General features: G+C 34.7%; 1 protein-coding gene across 2 annotated transcripts in view; it reads right to left on the bottom strand.

The window, feature by feature from the left end:
• LOC136033250 (serine/threonine-protein kinase NIM1-like) overlaps window positions 1–22,534 on the bottom strand; it is a 57,894-nt gene that overhangs the window by 22,794 nt on the left and 12,566 nt on the right. The window contains exons 1-4 of one of the 2 annotated variants that reach the window (XM_065713987.1): window positions 21,517–21,574; window positions 11,913–12,007; window positions 5,012–5,204; window positions 1,391–1,502 (exon numbers count right to left, since the gene is read on the bottom strand). In XM_065713987.1, the coding sequence (XP_065570059.1) occupies window positions 1,391–1,502; window positions 5,012–5,204; window positions 11,913–12,007; window positions 21,517–21,541 (425 nt within the window). In that variant the 5' untranslated portion in view covers window positions 21,542–21,574. Of the gene's footprint in view, window positions 1–1,390; window positions 1,503–5,011; window positions 5,205–11,912; window positions 12,008–21,516; window positions 21,575–22,534 lie in introns of those variants that run through there. The other variant, XM_065713988.1, reaches the window with a different exon arrangement.

Raw genomic sequence — 22,534 nt, 5'->3', positions numbered from 1 at the left:
TTGTGTCCCGGTCTGTAATTTATCTTTGAGTGTTTTTTCTTTTTAGTTTTTTTTTAGTTTTTTACCTTTTTTCTTTTTTCAGTTTTCTTTTTCTTCTTTATTTTTCAGCGTCACTATGAAGTACATATCGACGAACCTTTGTTTTTTTAACTTAAATCTGGTAGGCATTGATGACCTTATCCAAGTCAAAATCCCAAACCCAATCATCATCGCTATCATTTTCAGTTTTGATATGTTTTGACTCTCGCTGTCCAGGTGGATTTTCATCTAACTGCGCGGTTTTGCGTTCTTTAGCCGCAAGCCTGTTTTCTTGCTGTTCTTGTGATTCCTCGGAACGCTTTCTTTTCTTACTTTCTCTATCAGCAGCAAGTTTTTTGGCATAAACTCTTTGAGCAGCTTCCTCGGCTGTTGCCATTGTAGGTTCTTCAGTCATTTTACAATTAAACATTTTTCCGTGAACAAATGTCTTAAATACCGTTAATGACGTCACCGTCAAAGCAAAAATGACGACAACTAATTTCATGACGTCAGTCAACACAGAAACATGACGTCACCTGATCCACAGACAGACAGACAACTATTATATATATATATATATATATATATATATATATATATATATATATATATATATATATATATATATATATATATATATATATATATTTTCTGGCGTTGTGCGGAAGACGGCCCTTGGACATACGGCCAAAATTTCAACTGAATTGAATTCCATGATCTTGGAAAAATTTCCCTATTGTTGCTAAGTTTTGTTTATTCTATAAGGAATATGTGGTCTTCGTCGCTAATTATTTCATTGCAAATATACAAAGTAAAATTATATTTCTATATAAAAAGAGTAACTATAGTGAAAGAACTAGATGGAAAAAGTGAAGCAACTATAAAAAAAAGTAACAGTTCATTCCAACTATACAATGTCAAACGAGCTATACAGCAACTATACAAAAAAGTAACTACAGTTAAGCAAATACACAAAAAAGTGTAGTAACTATACAAAAAGTGGCATTTCATTGCCAAAAAAAACGAATTAAAATTTACAACTCACAGAAAGGCTGTTTAAAACATATTGTAGCAGCTGAATACCTACATTAAAACTTATTGCGATACCAGAACCAGTGTTTACTGAAAATGACTATAAAATGGGTGTTCTCCTATTTCAAAATGGTGCTATTATCCAATTATATAGGCTATTATTGTGCATTTTTCCTTCAACCCACATCAACCGAATAAATGAAAAAGTTTTTTTGATTCCAATTACTTTAAACATCTGAATAGGTGCATCATTTTACAGACGATTAATGTTTTACCATGAAGTTATAAGATATGAATGTGTAAACACAAAATAAAAAGTTAGAAGATTTCTATAGCTTACCTGACAATATGAGGATGATCCAATTTAGTCATACTTTCTATTTCTCTTGACAGCATTACCAAGCCTTTTGAATCTAGGCCCACTTTGTCAATTATTTTAATAGCAACTCTTTCTGAAAAAAAAAAATGAAAAATAGATAAGAAAATCGCAAAGTATATGACAAAGCGGAGGTTTAGTGTCGCTATTTGTGCGCGCACTTTACTGGTCTTAATTTTTATGTAAGCGACTGAAAAATTCTCTTACATTAAATATTTTTCCTAGAAACAAAACAAATAAACAAAAATTATTGCCATAGAAAACAAGAGCTGTTTGAAATTGAAATAGTAGTTGGAGGCATTACTGAAGAGATTCCTCTTCCGTTCAAGTTCAAATTCTGTAAAGTCCCGCATCACAGCGAGAAACACTTACCTGAAATTTGGTATATAGAAGGTTTTCAGCCGTCTTTGTCAAAGAAAAAACTTTGTTTTGTCTTACCCCCACCTCTGGAAAAAATTTGGCGTATCTCTCTGAATTTTTAACCATAGTAGAGATGAAGAGGAATGTCAATTAAGGTAAATCTCGAATATATTTAATTAAAAACTAATTCAAAACCCTTTGTACTTATGATAATAACGAGGAACAAGAAGTCCCATTCTAATTTACAGTTCAATAGTGTAGGTCAAGATGAAATAATCTTGGGAAAAAGTCAACGAACTTGTGCTTCTGATTTTGATCTAGGATTTAAAAAAAAATATGTTGTATTCTGCTTGGATTCCATTTCAAAGATAATTAGACGTAATATATTTGGACAACAGATACCCTGCCTTGTGCTTTGTTGTTTGGGCTATGGCGCTTTATATAATTGGATTTTGTTTAAATGTGATTTTCATTTCTTTTTTTCCTTTTTTTTTGTCTAGCGTTTTTGTGTTTTTTTTTTCATATATTTAGTTTCAGCTAGTATTTCTTAACTTAAGAAAGGCTTCCCGATTTGAAGCCAAATGCTAAGACTATGTTATTATTTTTGTATAGTAACTTTTTACTTTATTTTCTCTGTCCCAGAAAAGATTTTGCACGTTTTAATATATTTTCGTTTGCTGCAATTTGGTGTGTGTTAAAATGTTCTACAACCTGACAACATTTTTCTACAGTCTGATATAGGACTGAGACCCATGCTTCGGGAAATGCAAGATTTCACTCTTAGTTGAAAAAAGGAACTTCACCAGGTTGGTTCATCCATTAGTGGAGGTATAAAGCCCCTCATCCCAAAAGATGACCCAGACACCCCAGCTTAACTCCACCCTTTGGGAATCATAACCTATGTGTCTGAAATTCGAGAAAGTGTAACTCTGTCAAAATTATAAATCAATCCGATTACTCAGTCTACTAATCACTTACTCACTGAGAAATTACTCACTGAGCTGCACAAGGAGGCTTATGGCTTTCTTCTGCCGCCCGATTGTTAGTTAACAGTTTTTATAAGGACGGCGGAGACAGAATTATTGGCTAAAATTATTGTTTGCTATAAATTCGTGGAAACGTTATAATTGGGCGGGAAATTTAAAATGCAAGCTTGGAAATAAAAATTTCAGGGATTGTTTGTGGAGCCAAGAGAACCTCAAGAAAGAAAGAATAAATACGCTAGAAATAAACTAAGTGTATGAAGTATTAGCTGTCCTGAACTCTCTATTAGTGTTATAAGTATAGAACTAGTCATCCTCCTTTGCTTCATAACGCTTTTTGTGCTGGGAATTTAGCAAAAGCCTTATTCAGCGTTAATTTGATTTGTTAGAGTAATTCCCTAACAATGTTAACTTATAGTTTCTGTTTGGACGACAGGAAAAAACTTTTACTTGTATTATCAAGGAATATCCACATGATTTGAATCCAGAGGTGGGGGATCATTTGAAAATTTCGAACTGCGCTTGAAACTTTTTAGAAAATATGCCAGAGCTCTTTTTAGATTCTGTCTACATGTATCTGACATGGTCTACATTGTCTGTAAGGGGGAAACCCCCTGAAGAACGAAGGAAACATTTAGTGAGGACTGGATTGAGGAATGGTCCTTACAGTTGCCCTACGTGTGGAGAGATGGATGAGGCCTTGTTACTTTTTTTTAAGGGAAATGTAAAGAATTGATGGAATTGCGGGAGGAAATATTTGGTCGGGAGGCTGGGGAAAGATATTGAATTTTGGAAGTTCTGAAAACTAGGTAATATTTAGATGTAAAAATTAAAGGAAGGTTCGTCCGGTTTGGTATGAAGCATCGTGAAAATTTTCTTGAATATTCGTTTCTAGTGTTTAGCCAGTTTGCGTTTTGATGTTGTATTCTTTGCTTGCTTGTTGTGTTTCACCATGGTCCAAAAGAGCCCTCGTATGAATGAATCTATCTATCTATCTATCATTATTCCCCAAAGGTAAATGAAAAGGTCCAAAAATCCGTAATATATGGTTTTTCTTATAGGACAACTCTTGTATTGCAAGATTTTAGGGTCTCACTGTGCGCTGTTACACATTGAAAGTTGGTAAAATTTAAAAGATCGATTAAAGCATTGGAGACTGGTCTAGTATAGTTTGTTGGGACAAACTGGAAACCATAAAACCACTAGAGCATATCTATAAATAGAAATACGTAGGACGGCTTAGAAGCCATACAATAAAATTGCGCAATAAATAATATGTTTCAAGCATAAAAGACCTACAATATACTCTATTTTAAAGGTTTTTATTTAATTCTGATTTCTTATTAAATATAAATTTTTCTCAGACTGGCTTCATTGTTATTAATTGCAGTTGAAAATCTTGTTTGAAACGTACTGAAAGTTAAAAATTGACAAGCAAAATTAGATTAGGGCCACAGGATCTTAAAGAACCAGGTAAAATAACACTTAATGAAATTTTCCAGGGGTTGAAAAGCCGAAAATTTTGAGAGGAAGGGAGCTAAGGTATCAACAAAAGCTTTTTTTTCAGAAAATCATCACATTTCTACTTAAGGCCGTACAATTTGGCAAGGTTTACATATTTTGTTTTCTTGGGGTGGACAAATCTCCATGGTAGTTGACCGCATTATACTTAATTCCCGTCTTTCTTGTTGCATCCATGAGTTATTATGAGTATTTAATTGCGTTAGAACCTCTAAGGACAATCAAAGTAAATAAAACAAGGCGTATTGTAGATGAATATATAGATAATCTGTAGATTTAGATAATTTCTTATTGATTTACACATATATTTAGTATCTAGTGATATTTTTGTGAATTACACAGGCAAAAAAGGCAACTTTCATACACCTCGAGTCATTTCTGGGGTATCGATAAAAAAAGATTGGAAGTCGATGTCTAAAACTCAACAACAAGATGAAGGCTGGATTCTAGGCTTAGCGAAGAGCAACTAAACGTTGCGAAAAAGCAGCTATTTTCTTTATATAATAACGCCCATAAGAGTGAATTAGCTAAGTAGTAACTCTGTAGCTCTTTTTCAAATTTGTAGAATCCTGCCTTTATACGTCGAGCAAGTTCTCTTTTCCATTTAGGGTCATTAGAATGCGAGCAAGCTAATTTCTTTAATGAACTTCATCTAAAAAGAAAGCATGCATAGGAAAATAACGAAAATAAAGCAGCTAAGAAAAACAAAAGGAAAATTTACCGTGAGTAAGCTGGTGGAAAGCAAGCTTAACTTTGGAAAAATTCCCAGAGCCAACTTCTCCTCTAAATTTGTAGAATCCCACTCTTTTTCCAAGAGCAATTTCTCGTTGCCATTTGGGGTCATGAGAAAAGGCCCAAATTAATTTGTCGTATAAACTTGACCCTTCACCGGTATAGTTACTGTCAAATTCATCCTAAAAACAAGATGTATTCTCAAATTCTAAAATGGCATTCGCTAAACTGACATAATCTAGACCAGTAACCAAAAAAGGAGAAATTCAAAAAAATCCATGGCCGCTTTTGGTTTGAATTCACCAATCAAACAGTTCGTGGTAACGAACTGTAGTAAGGAGCGACCCGGCTCAATAGTAACCAAAACTCTAAAAAACAGAATTTTGATACCAATAGTTACATCAAAAGAATCGCATTTTAATGCTGATTTTAAATATATAAGTTTCATCAAGTTTACTTTTACCCATCAAAAGTTACGAGCCTGAGAAATTCTGCCCTATTTTAGAAAATAGGGTGAAACACCCCCTAAAAGTCATAGAATCTTAATCAAAATCACACCATCAGATTCAGCGTATCAGAGAACCTATTGTACAAGTTCCAAGATCCTATCTACAAAAATGTGGAATTTTGTATTTTTTGCCAGAAGACAAACCACGGATGCGTTTTTATTTGTTTTTTTTTTTTTCACAGGGGTGATCGTATCGACCCAGTGGTCCTAGAATTTTGCGAGAGGGCTCATTCGAACGGAAATGAAAAGTTCTAGTGCCCTTTTTAAGTGACCAAAAAAGTAGTCGGATCAAAATTCTGAGATAGCCATTTTATTCAACATAGTCGAAAAACATTATAACTATGTCTTTGGGGACGACTTACTCCCCCACAGTCCCCGTGGGAGGGGCTGCAAGTTGCAAATTTTGACCGGTGTTTGCATATACTAATGGTTATTGGGAAATGTAGAGACGTTTTCAGGGGGATTTTTTGGTTGGGAGGCTATGAGAAGAGGGGGCTATGTGGGGAAAATTTTCCATGGAGGAATTTGTCATGAGGGAAGAAGATTTCCATAAAGGGGGTGCAGCATTTTCTAGCATTATTTAAAAAAACAATGAGAAAATAAATATGAAAAAGTTTTTTTCAACTGGAAGTATGGAGTAGCATTAAAACTTAAAACGAACAGAAAATGTTACGCATATAAGGGGTTCACCTCCTCCTAATACCTCACTCTTTACGCTAAAGGATTTTTAGTAATTTCAACTATTCATTCTACGAACTTTGTGATTCAGGGGACAAAATTTAAGCTTTAATGCAAAGAGTTATTGACGAGGTATTGATGAGTGGGCGAACCTTCTCATATACGTAATAAATACATACGAACATAGAAGTTTGTTACGTAAGCTAATTCGTAAGTTACGTATATCTTCTACTAATGAAAACGTTCGTAAAAACTAAAAGTTCTAGTTGCCTTTTTAAGTACCCAAAAAATTGGAGAGCAACTGGGCCTCCTTCCCCTCCTTTTTTCGCAAAATCATTCGATCAAAACTATGGGAAAGCCATTTAGCCAAATAAATAAATATGCAAATTTCGCTTTAATTATTCATCTGCGGAGAGCCGAAATCAAAACATGGATTAACTAAAAAACGTTCAGAAATTAAATAAAAAAACAAGTTTTTTTAACTGAAAGTAAGGAGCGACATTAAAACTTAAAACGAACAGAAATTACCCCGTATATGAAAGGGGCTGCTCCTTCTTCAACGCCCTGCTCTTTACGCTAAAGTTTTTACTGTTTTAAAAAGTAGAGTTGAGAGAAAGAGTCAAACTTTAGCGCAAAGAGCAAGGCGTTGAAGAAGGAGCAGCCCCTTTCATGTACGGGGTAATTTCTGTTCGTTATAAGTTTTAATGTCGCTCCTTACTTTCAGTTAAAAAAAACTTGTTTTTTTATTTAATCTACTACTACTACTACTACTAATAACTCACTGCAGCACCAAGCCGCCTGAGGCCAACACAGCTACGCACGCTCCTCCTCCAACCTAATCTATTTAAAGCCTCCCTCTTTACACCCTCCCAGGAAGTTCCCATTTCCTTTAAATCCTTATTTATGACATCCTCCCAACCCAGACAAGGACGACCTGCTTTCCGTGTAGCCCCAGACGGTTGGCCAAAAAGGACAATCTTCGGTAATCTGTCATCCTTCATCCGTAGAACGTGGCCTAGCCATCTCAACCTTTCTTTCATTATAGCCCCAGAAAGCGGGATTGAACCACACTTTTCGTACAACCTACTGTTTGAAATACGGTCAGTCAGCCGGGTACCCAGAACAATCCGTAGGCAATTTCTCTGGAAAACATCTAGTAAATTTTCATCTGCTTTTCGGAGTGTCCATGCTTCAGAGCCATATTTGACCACTGTCATCACTGTAGCTTCCAATATTCTAATCTTGGTTTGTAGGCTTATCTTTCTATTCTTCCAAACTTTTTTTAACTGTGAAAAAACACCCTGAGCTTTAGCTATTCTACTTTTAACATCTTCACTGCTCCCACCATCTTTACTAATAATACTACCAAGGTAACTGAAGCTCCCAACCTGATCAATCTTTTCGTTACCTAAGGTCACCTGTTCATCTTCACTTATTCCTAACCTTAGTGACTTAGTCTTCTTAACATTAATTTTCAAGCCTATTTTAGCACCCTGAACTCGTAAAACCTCTAAAAATTCATTCATTTTGCTCACACTTTCATCTAATATGCTTAAATCATCAGCATAATCTAAGTCCAGGAGCGTTCTTCCTCCCCATTTGATTCCATGGTCTCCAATTGCCTTTCCTGTGCTCCTTAAGACGAAGTCCATCAAAATGATCCATATAAAGGGGGATAGAACACAACCCTGCTTAACTCCTGATTTAATACAAAACCAGTTGCTAACCTCATTTCCTACCTTAACCGCAGCAGTATTATTCTCGTACATAGCGCAAATCACTTTAATGTATTTTTCTGGTATACCATATAACGATAAGACCTTTGTTAACGCTGTTCTATCAACAGAATCGAAAGCTTGCTCATAATCGATAAAACTAAGGACCAAAGGTGTTTGACAACGAAGGGACTTCTCAATTATTAACCTAAGAGTGAAAACATGGTCGACACATCCTCTACCTTTTCTAAAACCGCATTGTTCTTCCCTTAAAACTTTGTCTACAGCATGTCTCAGTCTAAAAAGTATCATATTACTCAGTAATTTGCTACCTACAGAGACCAGACTAATGCCTCGATAATTCCGACATTCACTCTTGTCACCTTTCTTATACAGTGGTTTAATTAAGGTTTTCCTAAAATCATTGGGTACTTCCCCTTTTTCAAAAATCATGTTCATAATCTTCAGTAGCTTATTCCTAACCTCAGAGCCACCATATTTAAGGAACTCATTAATCATACTATCAGCACCTGGGGCCTTATTATTTTTTAATCCTTCTAGTACTGTCGCTAATTCTTCCTCACTAAACAAATCTTCCTTCACAATAGAAACAAATGTATGGGGTGTCTTGAGATTAGAAAATGTTGAAAAGCACATCTTAGAATTGTTTCACTAAAACTGGATAAAAAAAACAAAAAATAGAGAGCCTGAAGCAAATATGTGTTAACTGTATGAAAATATTTGGTATCGGGGAACAATTTTATCATAGACAAATTAAATTTTTTGTATAATATAAAAAGAAGTCATAAAAAACATCATAAGAAAAGTTTTGATTGTAAATTAAATCTAAAAAAATTACTTTAACTCCAATTTCGCATTAAAAAGCAATAAACATCGATTGTATTCTCTAAGGGGAACTTGGCCTCATCTTTCGGCGCACTCTCCGTCGGATCTGATTCTCAGACAATTCATCAAGAAATTTGTTGTTAGTGACTGATTCGAAAACAAACATTTCGTCAAATTGGTATGTTAAAAGTGGATATTTTGTTTTTCACAGCAAAGTGCCGAAAAAACTAAAAAAAACGTTTAGGATTTAGTTGCTTGAAAAATTAATTTGAAAAAATGAATACCTAAGAAGCTTCATCAGCAAACATGACAATCGTTTTATTGTGGTTAGCGAAAAATATCAGTCGTATTAACCCCAACTGCAGATTTGAGACTACAATAAAAGACGTAGAAGAGATGGAGAGACAGAGAGAGAGGAGGGGGAGGGGAAGAAAAAGAGATAAAAAAGAAGAAAAATAGAAGAAGGGATCAAAATTTCATGAGACTAATTCTTCTATTTAAGTTAGCCATCTCAACCTTTCTCTCATTATAGCCCTGAAAATATGATAAAACCCCATTTTTTGTACAACATACGGTTTTGAATGAGGCCCGTCAATGCGTACCCGACACTTTTGGTAGACAATTCCGCTAGAAAACGTCCAACAAATCCTCATCCTCCTTATGGAGCATCTAATTTCCTTTACCATACTTGGCCATTGTCATCATTGTAGCTTTCAATGTTCAAATCTTGGCTAGCAGACTTATCTTCCTATCTTTTACTTTAAAACTTTTCAACTGTGAAAAATTCCATGGGCCTAGGCTATTCGTCTTTTAGCATCTTCATAACATCCATTATCTTTACTAATAGTACTACCCAGGTAAGTACTATCAACTCGATTGATCTTTTCTTTACATTACATCAGCTATTCACCTGCATTCATTCCTAGTGCAAGCAACTTAAGTAGTCTTCTTGAAAACTAGTTCTAAAACCTATTCTTCCACCCTGAACTCCGTAAATATCAAAGAAACCATTAATTCGCTGATATTTTCATCCTTAACATTTAAATCACCTGGATAATTGAAGTCTAGGAGTGTTTCTCTTCCTAATTGATTCCAGGCTCTGCCAGAGCATTTGTTGTGTTCCTTAAGCCAAAATCTATCAAAATGATCCATAAAAATGACCATAGAACGTAATCCTGTGTATATTACCTGGCACTACCCAGGTAAGTACTATCCACTCGATTGGTCTTTTCTTCACATAACATCAGCTATTCATCTGAATTTATTGCTAGTGCAAGCAACTTAAGTAGGCTTCTTGAAAACTAGTTTTAAAACCTATTCCTCCTCCCTGAACTCCCTAAATACCAAAGATACCATTTATTTTGCTAATATTTTCATCTTTGACATTCAAATTGTTTAATATACATCTAGGGAGGATAATTTAAGTCTATGATAATTTAAGTCTTTATGACTTAAGTCAAGGATAATGACTAAGTCTAGGATAATTTAAAGACCTAGTCTAGGATAATAACTTTAAGTCTAGGATAATAGGACAATTAAGTCTAGGAAAGTTTTACTTCCTATTTGATTTCATGCTCTGCCAGAGCCTTTGCTGTGTTCCTTAGGACAAAATCTATCAAAATAATCCATATAAACGACCATAAAACGTAATCATGATTCAATACAGAACCACCCACTAGCTTCATTCCCTACCTTAACCGAAGCAATGCCGTTCTGGTACATACAGTAATTACTTTAATGTATTCACTTGATACATCATTCAAAGATGGGACCTCCCCTAAAGCTCTTTCATCAGCTGAATAAACGCTTTCTTATAATTTATCAAACTGAATAGAGGCTTGATGATTGAGGCACTTCTCAATTATTTATTCAGGAGTGAAAATTCGGTCTACGCATCCTCTCTTGTTCCTAAGACCACACTGTTCTTCTCTTTAAACTTTGTCTACAACATCTCTAAGTCTAAAAATTTCATCATACTAGGTAATTTCATTCCTAAAAAAAACAAGTATATCATTCAAAGATCAGCACATAAGGCCTTATTGTTTCTTAATCCTTTTAGTGCTGTCTTCAAGTTTTTATAGCAAAATAAACTTCCTTAATTTCCTAAATGTTATAAACTGTGTCATTCTTTTATGTCATTTCCTGTAACTTGATCACGGTTTAAAATATTGTCCAAATGTTCTACCCATCTCCCTCCAACTCTTTCCTTATCAATAATTGTTGCCCCATTCCTACCTTTAACTGGGTCAAATCTAGACTGACTGCCCCCTGTCAATTTTTACCATTACAAAACAATATTATATTACTGTGCCGTCTGGCTACATCATCCAGACATTCGGCAATTTTTATCCCTGGCCTCAACTTCTTTGAAAAACAACGTTTCGCATGCTGACCAATGATTTGCGTTGCACAGGCATCAAACTCCTAATTTAATGCCTTCGGCTGAGAGTACAATGCTTGATTAGGGGGAGTTCTTTTATTAAAACCTTCCCAACTTAAGCAAAACTTAGAAGCTTCCTTATTCATCATGAGATCTATTCTCTGCCTATGCACGTCATCCTTCCTGTCTGAGTAAATAAATTCTATGCCACCTAATTTCATGGCTCCTATCCTCGGGATATGAGTTTCTGAAATCCCTAACAAGTCCAGTTCAAAAAGCCTGAAGTCGTTACTCAAAATATCAACATGATAACTGTTATCTAACGTTGTAACATTCCAAGTCACAATTTTCATGCTATTTAAACTATTGAAAATACTATGGGCAGAGAAAAAGTAATGGGTCCCACAAGTAAAGGTTAGGGACTCTTACATGTTCTCAAGTCTACAACGAAGCGCATAATACGGCTTAAAACGGGACAGCAAAAAGTATCTTGGACTACAAGTACGATGGAGTAATTATCCATTAATCAGAATTCAGTGCAACACCGTGTCGTTTGGTAGGCTATAATTTCATTGAGGGGTGTCACTTCTGAAGGTCACCCTGCACCACCGTTTACAGTCACAGTTCTAGTTATGCAAACGTGTGGAGGGTCTGAAGCAGAGAGCAGAGATCCCGAACCATCTCACAACACCGGAACAACTCCTACTTTTTATACCCAGCCTATCCTCGTTTCTGGAATTGATTATGGTAAAATGCAACTTACTAAGAGAACACCTCCACTACCAACAGAAGGCCATGTCCCTGAAAGAGGCTGGCCGATATGTTGAGTCCATAGTGGCAGAAGAGGCTGAGTGGGACCTGAAATGGATAATGTATCTTAGCAACAATTGAAGGGGTAGGCTAATACTTTTTTTTATAAGGTATTATAGATTCAGTTCAAAATTTAACCCAAATAAAAAAAAAAATGCAAAAAAGGGAAAAGAAAATAATAAGCCAAAAACACAGAGAAACATTGTTCCAAAAAGATTGCAAAAACTTTTTTTTTTAGTTTGTTTGAAATGCTATGTTTATGCAGTCAAAAAAGTTGCAATACAACATTAGCAGTCTTGTTCCATACTTCACGCAACCCTGTATTCTATTAATTTGAAATATCTCCCAACGTAACTGAAATTTCAGGGTGAACAAAATCTCCTTCGAAAAAATTACTAAACACTGAAACTATTATAATGTTTTCTTTGACTATTTATAACTAAAGATAAATTGGTGCGGAATTGGACAGAAACATTGTTTTTACGCTGGGTATGACAACTAAGCCAAAATAATCTATTTAATAGAAAAAAAATTAAAACAATCGTTTCAAACAGAAAGTTATACATATTGTGTACTTCAGTATGGATAAAATAGCAGATATGTTACAACCATGAGAATTGAGGGCTTGAAGTCCCAAAAGCAAATGTTTGGCCATGTATGTGTGTGTACTTTATTTTTCTTGACAAATTGACAAATTGTCTCAAAACCCCTGAACAAGACATTCCCTATTTCTTTTAATATTTTTTCATTTGGTTACATAATGCGCAATTCACCCAGTTATATTAGATCTAAGGTGGTTTTCTCCTCATCCATTGTACCTCAATCTCTTTCACCAAACCTCTGAGGATCCCAAGAATTCCGTAAAGTATCTATCGAGAAAGCCCCCTATAGAATATATCAGAGGCAACGCTATAGCGATCCCTATTGTAAAGGCCATAAGGCTCCAATGTTTTATATTTTTTCCAATTAATATAACCCCCCCCCACGCCCTATTCTCCCCAAATGCATCTGATAAAAATTTTATATCACCATTTTGTTAAAAATAGTTCAAAGATCAGATAACAAAAACTCTAAAGTCGACAAAACCCCCAGAGCCTGGGCCAGGCGTTGTAAGTTTTGTCCTGGGGGTATATATAAATCATATGAAAGGGGTGCTTGTATACACTTCAGAGGGCGCTCACTTTATTGGAAATAGAGAGTTCTAGTTCATATTTTAAGAGTCAGAAGTCATCGGACGGCAACACCCCCATGTGACGCCCATTTTCTCCAAATGTATCTGATGAAAATTTTGAGATAACCGTTTTTTAATAAGCTCAAAAATCAGACAGCAAAAACTCCGGGGTCGGCACAACCCCCAAGAGCCGGGGGAAAGTTTTGTAAGTTATTCCCTGGGAGCCTGTAAGGTTCTTATGCGAGGGTTTTTAAAATAGTTCAAAGATCAGATGAGCCCGACCCTGACCCTCTCTAGGAAAACCTATTAATGATACTTTATCCCTAAGCTTATGGAAGCTGACCCCTATCCCTCCCAAGCCCGATCCTCTCCCTTTTTTCCATAAAAACTTATAAATGATAATTCATGGGAGCTGACCCCTGTCCTCCCTTTGCGGCCCAACACCCGGCCAAACAAAAAAATTATAACAATATTCTGTTCCAAAACTATGGGAGGTGACCCCCTGGCCTGACCTCCTTACTGCCAAAAAAAAAAACTTATTAACGATCCATTATTCCGAAAGTCCTGGGAACTGACCCCTGATCCTACCTCCATGGCCCGACCCCCTCCAATAAAACAACTTCTCAGCGATATCTTATTCCAAAAATCACAGGAACTCACCCTGGCCCTTCCTTCATGGCCCGACCCCTTCCCCCAAAAAATAATTTATTTTATATCTATTCTATTAATTTATTATATATTATATCTATTCACTGTCAATTAAAAGGTTTCATCCCTATTTTGAACTGTATTAATTTATTGACGATGTTTTATTCCGAAAATTGTGGGAGTTCACTCCTGTCCCTCCATGGCCGTATCCTCCTCCCCTCAAAAAAGCTCATCAATGATAAATCATACGAGCTAACCCCTGGTCCTCTTTCCATGGCCCAACCCCCTCAAAATAGCAACTTATATCCGATATGTTATTGCAAAAATATGGGAGCTGACCCCAGGCCCTTCCTCCATGGCTTGACCACCCCCTCAAAAAATTTTCTAGCGGTATTTTATTCTAAAAATCATGGGAGCTGGCACCTGACCCTCCCTCCATTGCCAGACTCCCCCCCCACACACAGATTGATTAACAATGATTAACTGATTAACGATATTTTATTCCAGAAATCATGAGAATTCAGTTTAATTTTATTAGCTCTTTCCAAAATTTTTCGAAACACCTATAGTTTTCACTACAAACAAAAGCTTGGCTACTGCCCTTTTCCCTTACGGTAAAAGCATAATGTCTACTGCGTATTTGGCGCTTTACTAAAATGAAATATTTTATAATTTTTTTCTTCTGTAATTGTTGCAACATTGAAAATAAAAAGAAAATAGCAGTGAAATAAAATCTTGAGCTGATGAGCTTTCAGCAATTAATATTATTATATATTAAATATTTAGTTTAAATTTATTAGTTCTTGCCAGGACTGTTTACAGACACAAATAGTTTCACTTTGGAATTTATTTTAGATTTATTTATATAGATTAAAAGTTATTTTGAAATTGGGAATCTGAAAAACTTGAAAGTTTGGCAATCAGAAACTTACATAAATTAATTAAAAAAAAAAACAACTTCCGAACAAGAAGTTTTTCAAAGAAACGTAAAGGCCATATTAAACTTAAGACAAGAAGAAATAGAAACCTACAATAAATCAAACTCAAAGGGACCAGAAATTAAATAAACAGTAATAGCAAACGAGAATACAATAGGCACATATATAAGTCTTAAAATGAGTGAAACTTCAATTGAATATGCAAATCAGGCTCGATAGGAACACAAATTACTTCAAACAAGAGTTTTGGTATTGTCTACTTCTCTCACTGTAAAAGTCTAAAATCTACTGCGTCATTGGCGCTTTGCTGAAAACGGATTATTTTACAAATATTTTCTTTTGTACTTATTACAATATTACAAATAAACTTAAAAAATACAGAAAAATTAAATCTTGATCTGATGAGCTTTCAGCAATTAATATTATTATATGTCGAATATTCAGTTTAATTTTATTAGTTCTTTCCATGGCTGTTCAAGGCAAATAAAGTTTTATTACAAAAAGGAGTTAGGATACTACCCTCTTCCCTAATTGTAAAAATCTAAAGCCTACTGCGTCATTGGTGCTTCACTGAAAACGAATTATATTAAAAAATTTTTCTTTCCAGTCATTACACCATTGAAACTGAAAATAGAAATTACAGCGAAATAAAATCTTAAACTGATAATATTTCAACAATTAATGTCATTATACATCAAGTATTCAGTTTGATTTTATTTGTACTTTCCAAGACTGTTCAAAAGACGTAAAGTTTTCAGTAAAGCGCCAATGACGCAGTAGGTTCCAGACTTTTACAGTGAGAGAAGGAAGCAATACCCAAAATCTTGTTTGTAGTGGTTTTTGTTCCTTAAGCTTGATTTGTATATTCAGTTTAAGTTTCACTCATTTTAAGTTTTATTTATTCATTTATATTGGTACCTATTGTATGTTTGTTTGCTATAATTGTTTATTTAATTTTGGTTCGTTTTGAGTTTCATTTATACTTCAATAGGAAAATTCTTTTGTTCGTTTTAAGCTTGATTTGCATATCCAAATTAAGCTTCACTCTTTTTAAGACTTATTTATTCATTTATATTAGTATCAGTTGTGTTTTTTTTGCTATGATTGTTTATTTATTTTTTTTTTCGTTTTGGTTTTCACTTATTCTGTAGTAGTAATTTCTGGTCGTTTTGAGTTCGAGTTATTGTAGATTTCAATTTTTTCTGATCTTAAGGTTAATATGGCCTTTACTTTTCTTTGAAAAACTTATTTCTCGGAAAGTTTTGAGATAGTTATTTTGTTAAAAATAGTTCTAATATCAGATAACAAAAACTCCGGGGTTGATACAATCCTCCAGAGCCCGACAGCAGGAGTTGTAAGTTATGCCCGGGGGTATATAAAGTTCTTATGGGAGGAATGGTGACATAAACTTCAGATGAGGCTCATTTGACTGAAAATAGGAAGTTCTAGTTCCTTTCTTAAGAGTCAAAAGTAATCGGAGGGTATATACACCCCACCCACTATCTTCTGCCCCCTAATACATCTGATCGACATTTTAAGACGGCCACTTTGTTCGAAATAGTCCAACGATCAGACAACATAACTTTGGGTCAACGTAACCCCGGGAGAAGGGTTGTAACTTATACCCCAGGAGCATATAAGGTTTTTATGGAAGAAGTGGTGGTAAAAGCTTCGGAGAGAGCTCAAATGATTAAAAATGGAAAGTTTCAATTCCCTTTTTAAGATTCAAAAGTGATCAGATGGCAACAACAACAACACCCCCCCCCCTCTCACTCTAATTTCCCCAAATGTGTCTGATGAAAATTTTGAGATAATCATCTTTTCCAGAATAGACCAAAGATCTTATCACAAAAACTCCGAGATTTGTACACCCCCCCCCCCGAATTCGGGAGCAAGTGTTGTAAATATACCCAGGGGGCAAATAAGGCTTTATGGAAGGGGCGGTTGTATAAACTTCAAAGGGGACTCACTGAAAACGAATTATATTACAAACATTTTCTTTTCCAGTTATTATAACATTGAAATTAAAAATAAAAATTACAGTGAAATAAAATCTTGAACTGGTGATCTTTCAACAATAATGATTCATGACAATCTTTGTTTTTCTTTGATAAACTTCATTTTCTCGAAGTTTCTTTTTAAATTAACGAAATAAAAAAAAGGGTATTTTCAATTGAAAGTATAAGCAATATACTTTCATTATCAAAACTTAAAACAAACAGAAAAAAAGTTCTAAGAAAACTTTTGCGTAAACAGCGAGTTATTAAGGGGCAACCCCCTAGTATACGTAGCAAATTCTGTTCGTTTTAAGTTTTAAAATTACTCCTTACTTTCAGCTGAACAAACTTGTTTTTATTATTTAATTTATGATCGTTATTTAAATAGTGCTGGAGAAATCCAGCTTCCTCACCAAGGAAAATTCCGTTCCCCCAGGAAAATTCCTTAATATAAGGAACCTCCTACGTCTCCAAAATCCCTCTCACCAAAAATCCCCCCCCTTCAAAAAAACCTGTATGTTTCCCAATAATCAAAAGTATATGTAAACAATTGGCGACGTTCATAATAAAAGGTTAAGAAAAGAGTACTGTACCATTCATAAAATTCTCCGAAAAAGGATAAAAAGTTGTTCCAAAAATTATAACTATATCTATTTTATACCCAAGACGATCGTTACCCAATTACAAGCTTTTCTTCTGTATCTTTCTTGAAAGTAATCAAAATATGTTTAACGTTATTATCTTACAACTACAGAAGAGAGAATAATGAGGACTTTTTTTCTTTTTTTTTCCAAGACAGTGAACCAACAAAACCTATTTGAATATTTCGGCCCTGTATCTAAGGGCCGTCTTCAGCAAAGAAAATAATAAACAATAAAACACTTACAATAAAAGTTTTCGGTTAAAAATCCATTCTTTTTTTAAAAAATAGCCTTGGCATCATTACTTCTTAAAGAAAAGTTCAGCCAAGACTGTGTGATAAAAGCTAACATTTTACAAGCTAAAAAGGTTCATTCATTGAACTAACTGTATTTATTAAGAATTGGAATAATTTCTTATTGCAATATTTGCCTTCTCTGCAGCTAATCTTGTAGTTCTTTTGGGATTGGGCTTGTTTTTATTCGTTCCTATTTTTGTTTTATTTTGAATTAGATTATTTTCTGTAATTAATTTTGTGTACATAGGGTTGAGTGTGCATTCACCTAAGTCTCTATTTAGGGATGTATTATTATTTAAGTTTTGTTTGATTTCGATTGCCTCGCGGACAGTTTGTTTGATTCCTAGGTCATTGCTAATTAGAATTGTTTCATCAAATAGCACATAATGGTTTGGATTTTCAAAAATATGATTACTTAAAGCTGAATCGGAAGATATGGAGTTATTTCTAGATTTTAATGCTTTTTCGATACTTTCTTTGTGTTGCTGTAATCTTGTTCCTAAGTTTTGGTGGGTTCGACCAAAATTGTTTGTTTAAAGAACAATTTACGTTTTGTATTCACAAGTAATTTAAGTATAATGAATCTTCTCAATTCTGGTAAGGATAAAACCCCAATGACTCGTCTAAGAGGGGTGTATCAAATACCATGTAGTTGGGGAAATTATTACATTGATCGAACCCACAAAAATTTAGGAACAAGATTACAGCGACACAAAGAAAGTATTGAAAAAGCATTAAAATCTAGAAATAACTCCATATCTTTCGATTCAGCTTTAAGCAATCATATTTATAAGTGCCACAAGATATTTTACTCTTCCACATAGTGTAGATCAGAAGCCCCCTATTCAATTTCTATGGTGCACCATGGATTACGCAGACTCTTCACATATTATCAAATAAAAAAAAAATCAACTGAAAGTAAGGAGTAACATCCAAACATAGAACGAACAGAGATTAGACCTTATTTGAAGGGGCTCCCCCTCTTCAACTCCTCGTTCGTTGTACCAAGGGTTTTTGTGCTTCAAAAAGCTTTTTATTCCGATCCAACGGCCCCTGTGTTTGAGCGGTCTTTCTTAAAGATTTGTGGCAAGAAGTCAACCTTAGGTTAAAGAGTGAGGGTACAGGAAAGGACAACCCTCCTACTAACCGAAATAATTTGTATGCGTTTTAATTTTCAATATTGCTGATTGCTTTCAGTCGAAAAACTTTTTTTATTTAGTTTCTGGCCAAGACAGGAAATCCCCTAAGTTTAAAATTTCCCCATGGAAGATTCCCCCAGGGAACTCTCCTTCCCATGGAAAGTTCTTCTCGCTGAAAATTCCTTGGCAGGAAATTTGCCCTAGAAGTTTTCCATATACTTCTAGATAACAAATACTATTTGTGAACGACAGAAAAATTGCGTAGCTTAGAGCCCATTCCCCAGTGACTACACCGGGTCATGTCATCCCCAAAGGCACATTTATTGGATCTTTGAACTATACTGAATCAAATGGCCATCTTATTGTTTTGATCAGATGTCATTGAGGAAAAGGAAGCGTAGGAGGGGAGCTAGTTGCCCTTTAATCTCCAATCTTAGAATGAAAAATGATTCTTTTGATGTATCTATTGTTATTTAAATTCTGCTTTTAAGAATTTCGGTTACTACTGAGCCGAATATCTCTTTATTTACAGTCAGTCCTTGCTTACGATTCATTGTTAGGAAGTGTTTGGTTAAATAGCAAAACACGTTTTTTGAACCCTAGCTTTTAATAACTGACAAATTTATTTTACATCAGTAAGCCCTTCAAATGGATATGGATAACAACAATGCATCCGATCCCTCGCAGAGGTCCAGTCGAGCACAGACATCCAAAAATGGGAATTCAGAAATTTCTTGTAGCTTTTGACCAATTGTGGGTAAATGGATTCTACCAGCCTACCAAATAGTTAGGTTGACGACACCATGTCCTGTTTAAGTATATTATTGGCCCAAGCTGTATATACATAGGAAATTACCAAAAATTCTGCCGAAATCGAAGATTTCAATGCTATAGCGTTGCCTCTGAAAAGTAAACGGAGGGCAACTAGTCTGCCAGACCCTATTTTCTCCAAATGCACCCAATCACAATTTTGAGACATCTATTTTGTTAAAAATAGTCAATAGGTCAAACAACTATGCCTCAGGGGTTGAAAGACCACCTATAGCACCCAGAGCTGAGGGTATAAGTAATGCGAGCCACCGTTGTCAACATATAAGTTTTTATTTAGAAGGGTTGTCGGATAAACTTTGGAGGAAGCTCTTTTGATTTGAAATCGAAAGTTCTAGCTCCCTTCTTAAGAGTCAAATCGCCGAGAGGGCATCCATCCCCCCTCCCTCTCCACGCTCTTTAATCCAAAATGCTTCCGATTAAGATTTTGAGATAGCCATTTTGTTCAAAATAGTTCGGAGGTCAAATAACTATGAATTCTGAGTATGATACGCCCCCAGCTCCTGCGGCAAGTGCTGTAAGCTAATCAAGTTGCTCAATAATAAGATATAAGGTTTTTCTGGAAGAGGTGGTCGCCTAAACTTTAGAAGATGCTCATTATATTAGAAATAGAAGTTCTAGTGCCCAGTTTAAGTGTCAAAATTAATCGAAGGGCAACCAGACCCCCACACCCTCCCCTAACCAAAATACATCCGATCAAAATTTTAATATAGCCTTATTTGTTCAAAATAGACTGTCAAATGCCACCGGGGTTGAAAAAACACAGCCCCCGGGGGAAGGGCTGTAAGCTATGCATTGTCAAAATATAAGGTTTTTTGTAAGGGATGATCCTTTAAACTTGGAAGGAGGCACATTCGAAACTATGCCTCTAGAGTTTCAATGCCCCTCACAGCATCCCTTAGGGTAAGGAGTTTAAAATATGCAATTTACCCTTTTTTACATGTAAGATTTATCATTAGGAAAAGGGGGGATGTTTGTTTCTAGGTATGTTCAAAAAGGCTAAGGGTATTAAGTTGAAACTTCGAGGAGTACTGAGGGGTATGTCAAATAATTATAAAGATATTAAGTGCATCCTTTTTTATAAAAAAGGTGTATGTGCAATATCACAAGAACAGATGAGGGCATTACAATAATTTTACTACTGACCCCATCCCATCTAACTTTAAAAATCCAAAGCCTAATACGCCGTTTGCACTTTACTGATAACTTATTAAAAATATTTTCTTTTGTACTTAGAAAATTGAAAAAAAAAATCAAAATTTAGAGCAAAATAAAAATTTATTTGCCGAGCTTTCAGCAATTGATATCATTATATACCAAATGTTCAGTTCAACTTTATTAGTATTTATTGGTCTTTCCAGGAACTGTTCAATGAACATATAGTTGTCGATAAAACACAAATGAACCAGTAGGCTTTAAGCTTTTACTTTTAGGGGAGGGGGAAGGCGGCAGTAGCAAAACCCATATTCGTAGTGATTTTTGCTTGTTTTAGGCTTGATTTGAGTGTTCAATTTAAGCTATACTTGTTCTAATATTTATTTATTCATTTGTATTAGTACTTGCTGTACGTTTGCTACAGTAACTTATTTACTGTCGTTTTCCGTTACATTTATTCTTTAATGGTAATTTTTGTCGTTTAGAGTTTGAATTAGCATAGTAATTTATATCTGCTGGTTTTAAATTTAATATGACTCTTTCCTTTTCTAAGAGAACTTCTTTCAAACAGTTTCTTTTAATTAATCACTTTAATTATCCAGTAATTGAGACATAATCTTTCTTTTTGATTCCCTAGACTACATAATTGACATTACTATCCCCTTCTCTATATTATCCCCCTAGCCTCCTATGAAGGTTAGCACCCAGGTCTATGCTAATAAGATAACGAATTAGATATTTTACCTGTTATACCAGTTTTCTTTCGCATTTTTATTTTATCCCTCGTCAAATACTGAAAGAGTACTAAGGATATAATGAACATTTGAATATGCCTTGTTGAAAATAATCCAATTTACTTTAGATCCGCGGTGTCAGAAGAAGCCAAAAATTGTTTTTTTTCTTTTTATGTTTTGTAAATACCGCACCGTCCATAGTGATGAGTGGTAAATAAAGAACATTCCTCACAAATGGTAAAAAAACAACTGTAAGACAGGAATTTCAATTACAATATATACACAAATACGTATCATATTGGTTATCCATATATCGTAAATTTATAGCAAACCATATAACTGGCTTTCGTAAGTGAATATATCACTCGATTTCTTTTTTTTTATTTTCTTTACGAACGTACTAATCACTTTTATCTTAATTCAGATTTCAGCACTTTTTTAGCTCTTAATAATGACGAATTTTCAAAAAATTATGACGGTTTATGAAACTGACTTACCAATAAAGCGAACATGCCACTTGATGCCTTTTTTTATGTTCTTTGCGAATATAATAATCACTTTTACCAAAATTTAAGCAGTTTTTTAGCTCTTAAAAATGACGAATTTTCAAATAAAGTCCGAATTATCCGGCGTTTCCAACAGAATAATACTACGTTTTCTCTGCGCCGTTTTCGAAAAATATTGCTACATTTTCTCAGTGCTAAAATTATTTATAATAAGGCTACCATAGGTTAGGTTGGGTTATGTTTAAAAGAGCTTAAATCTGAATATAAGGTAGAAGCGATTATTATATTCGTAAAGAGCATAAAAAAGCGTCGAGTTGTATATTCACTTTATACGAAAGCCAGTTATATGGTTGATCAACTTGTCTGTGAAACCTGGACAACAGATTTCAACTATGTAGCTACAAATCAAGAATTTGCATTGGGGAAGACAATAATTAAGTGTCTCTCTTCTTTTTTTCAGGGGATGGCTATGTCAAACCAGTCGTCTTAGAATACTTGTTAGGCTCATTTAACTAAAAGCGT

This window comes from Artemia franciscana, chromosome 11, assembly GCF_032884065.1.
Source record: "Artemia franciscana chromosome 11, ASM3288406v1, whole genome shotgun sequence".
NCBI classification, from domain to species: Eukaryota; Metazoa; Arthropoda; class Branchiopoda; order Anostraca; family Artemiidae; genus Artemia; species Artemia franciscana.
The sequence above is the reverse complement of the archived record's forward strand: the minus strand, read 5'-3'. Positions and strand labels throughout refer to the sequence as shown.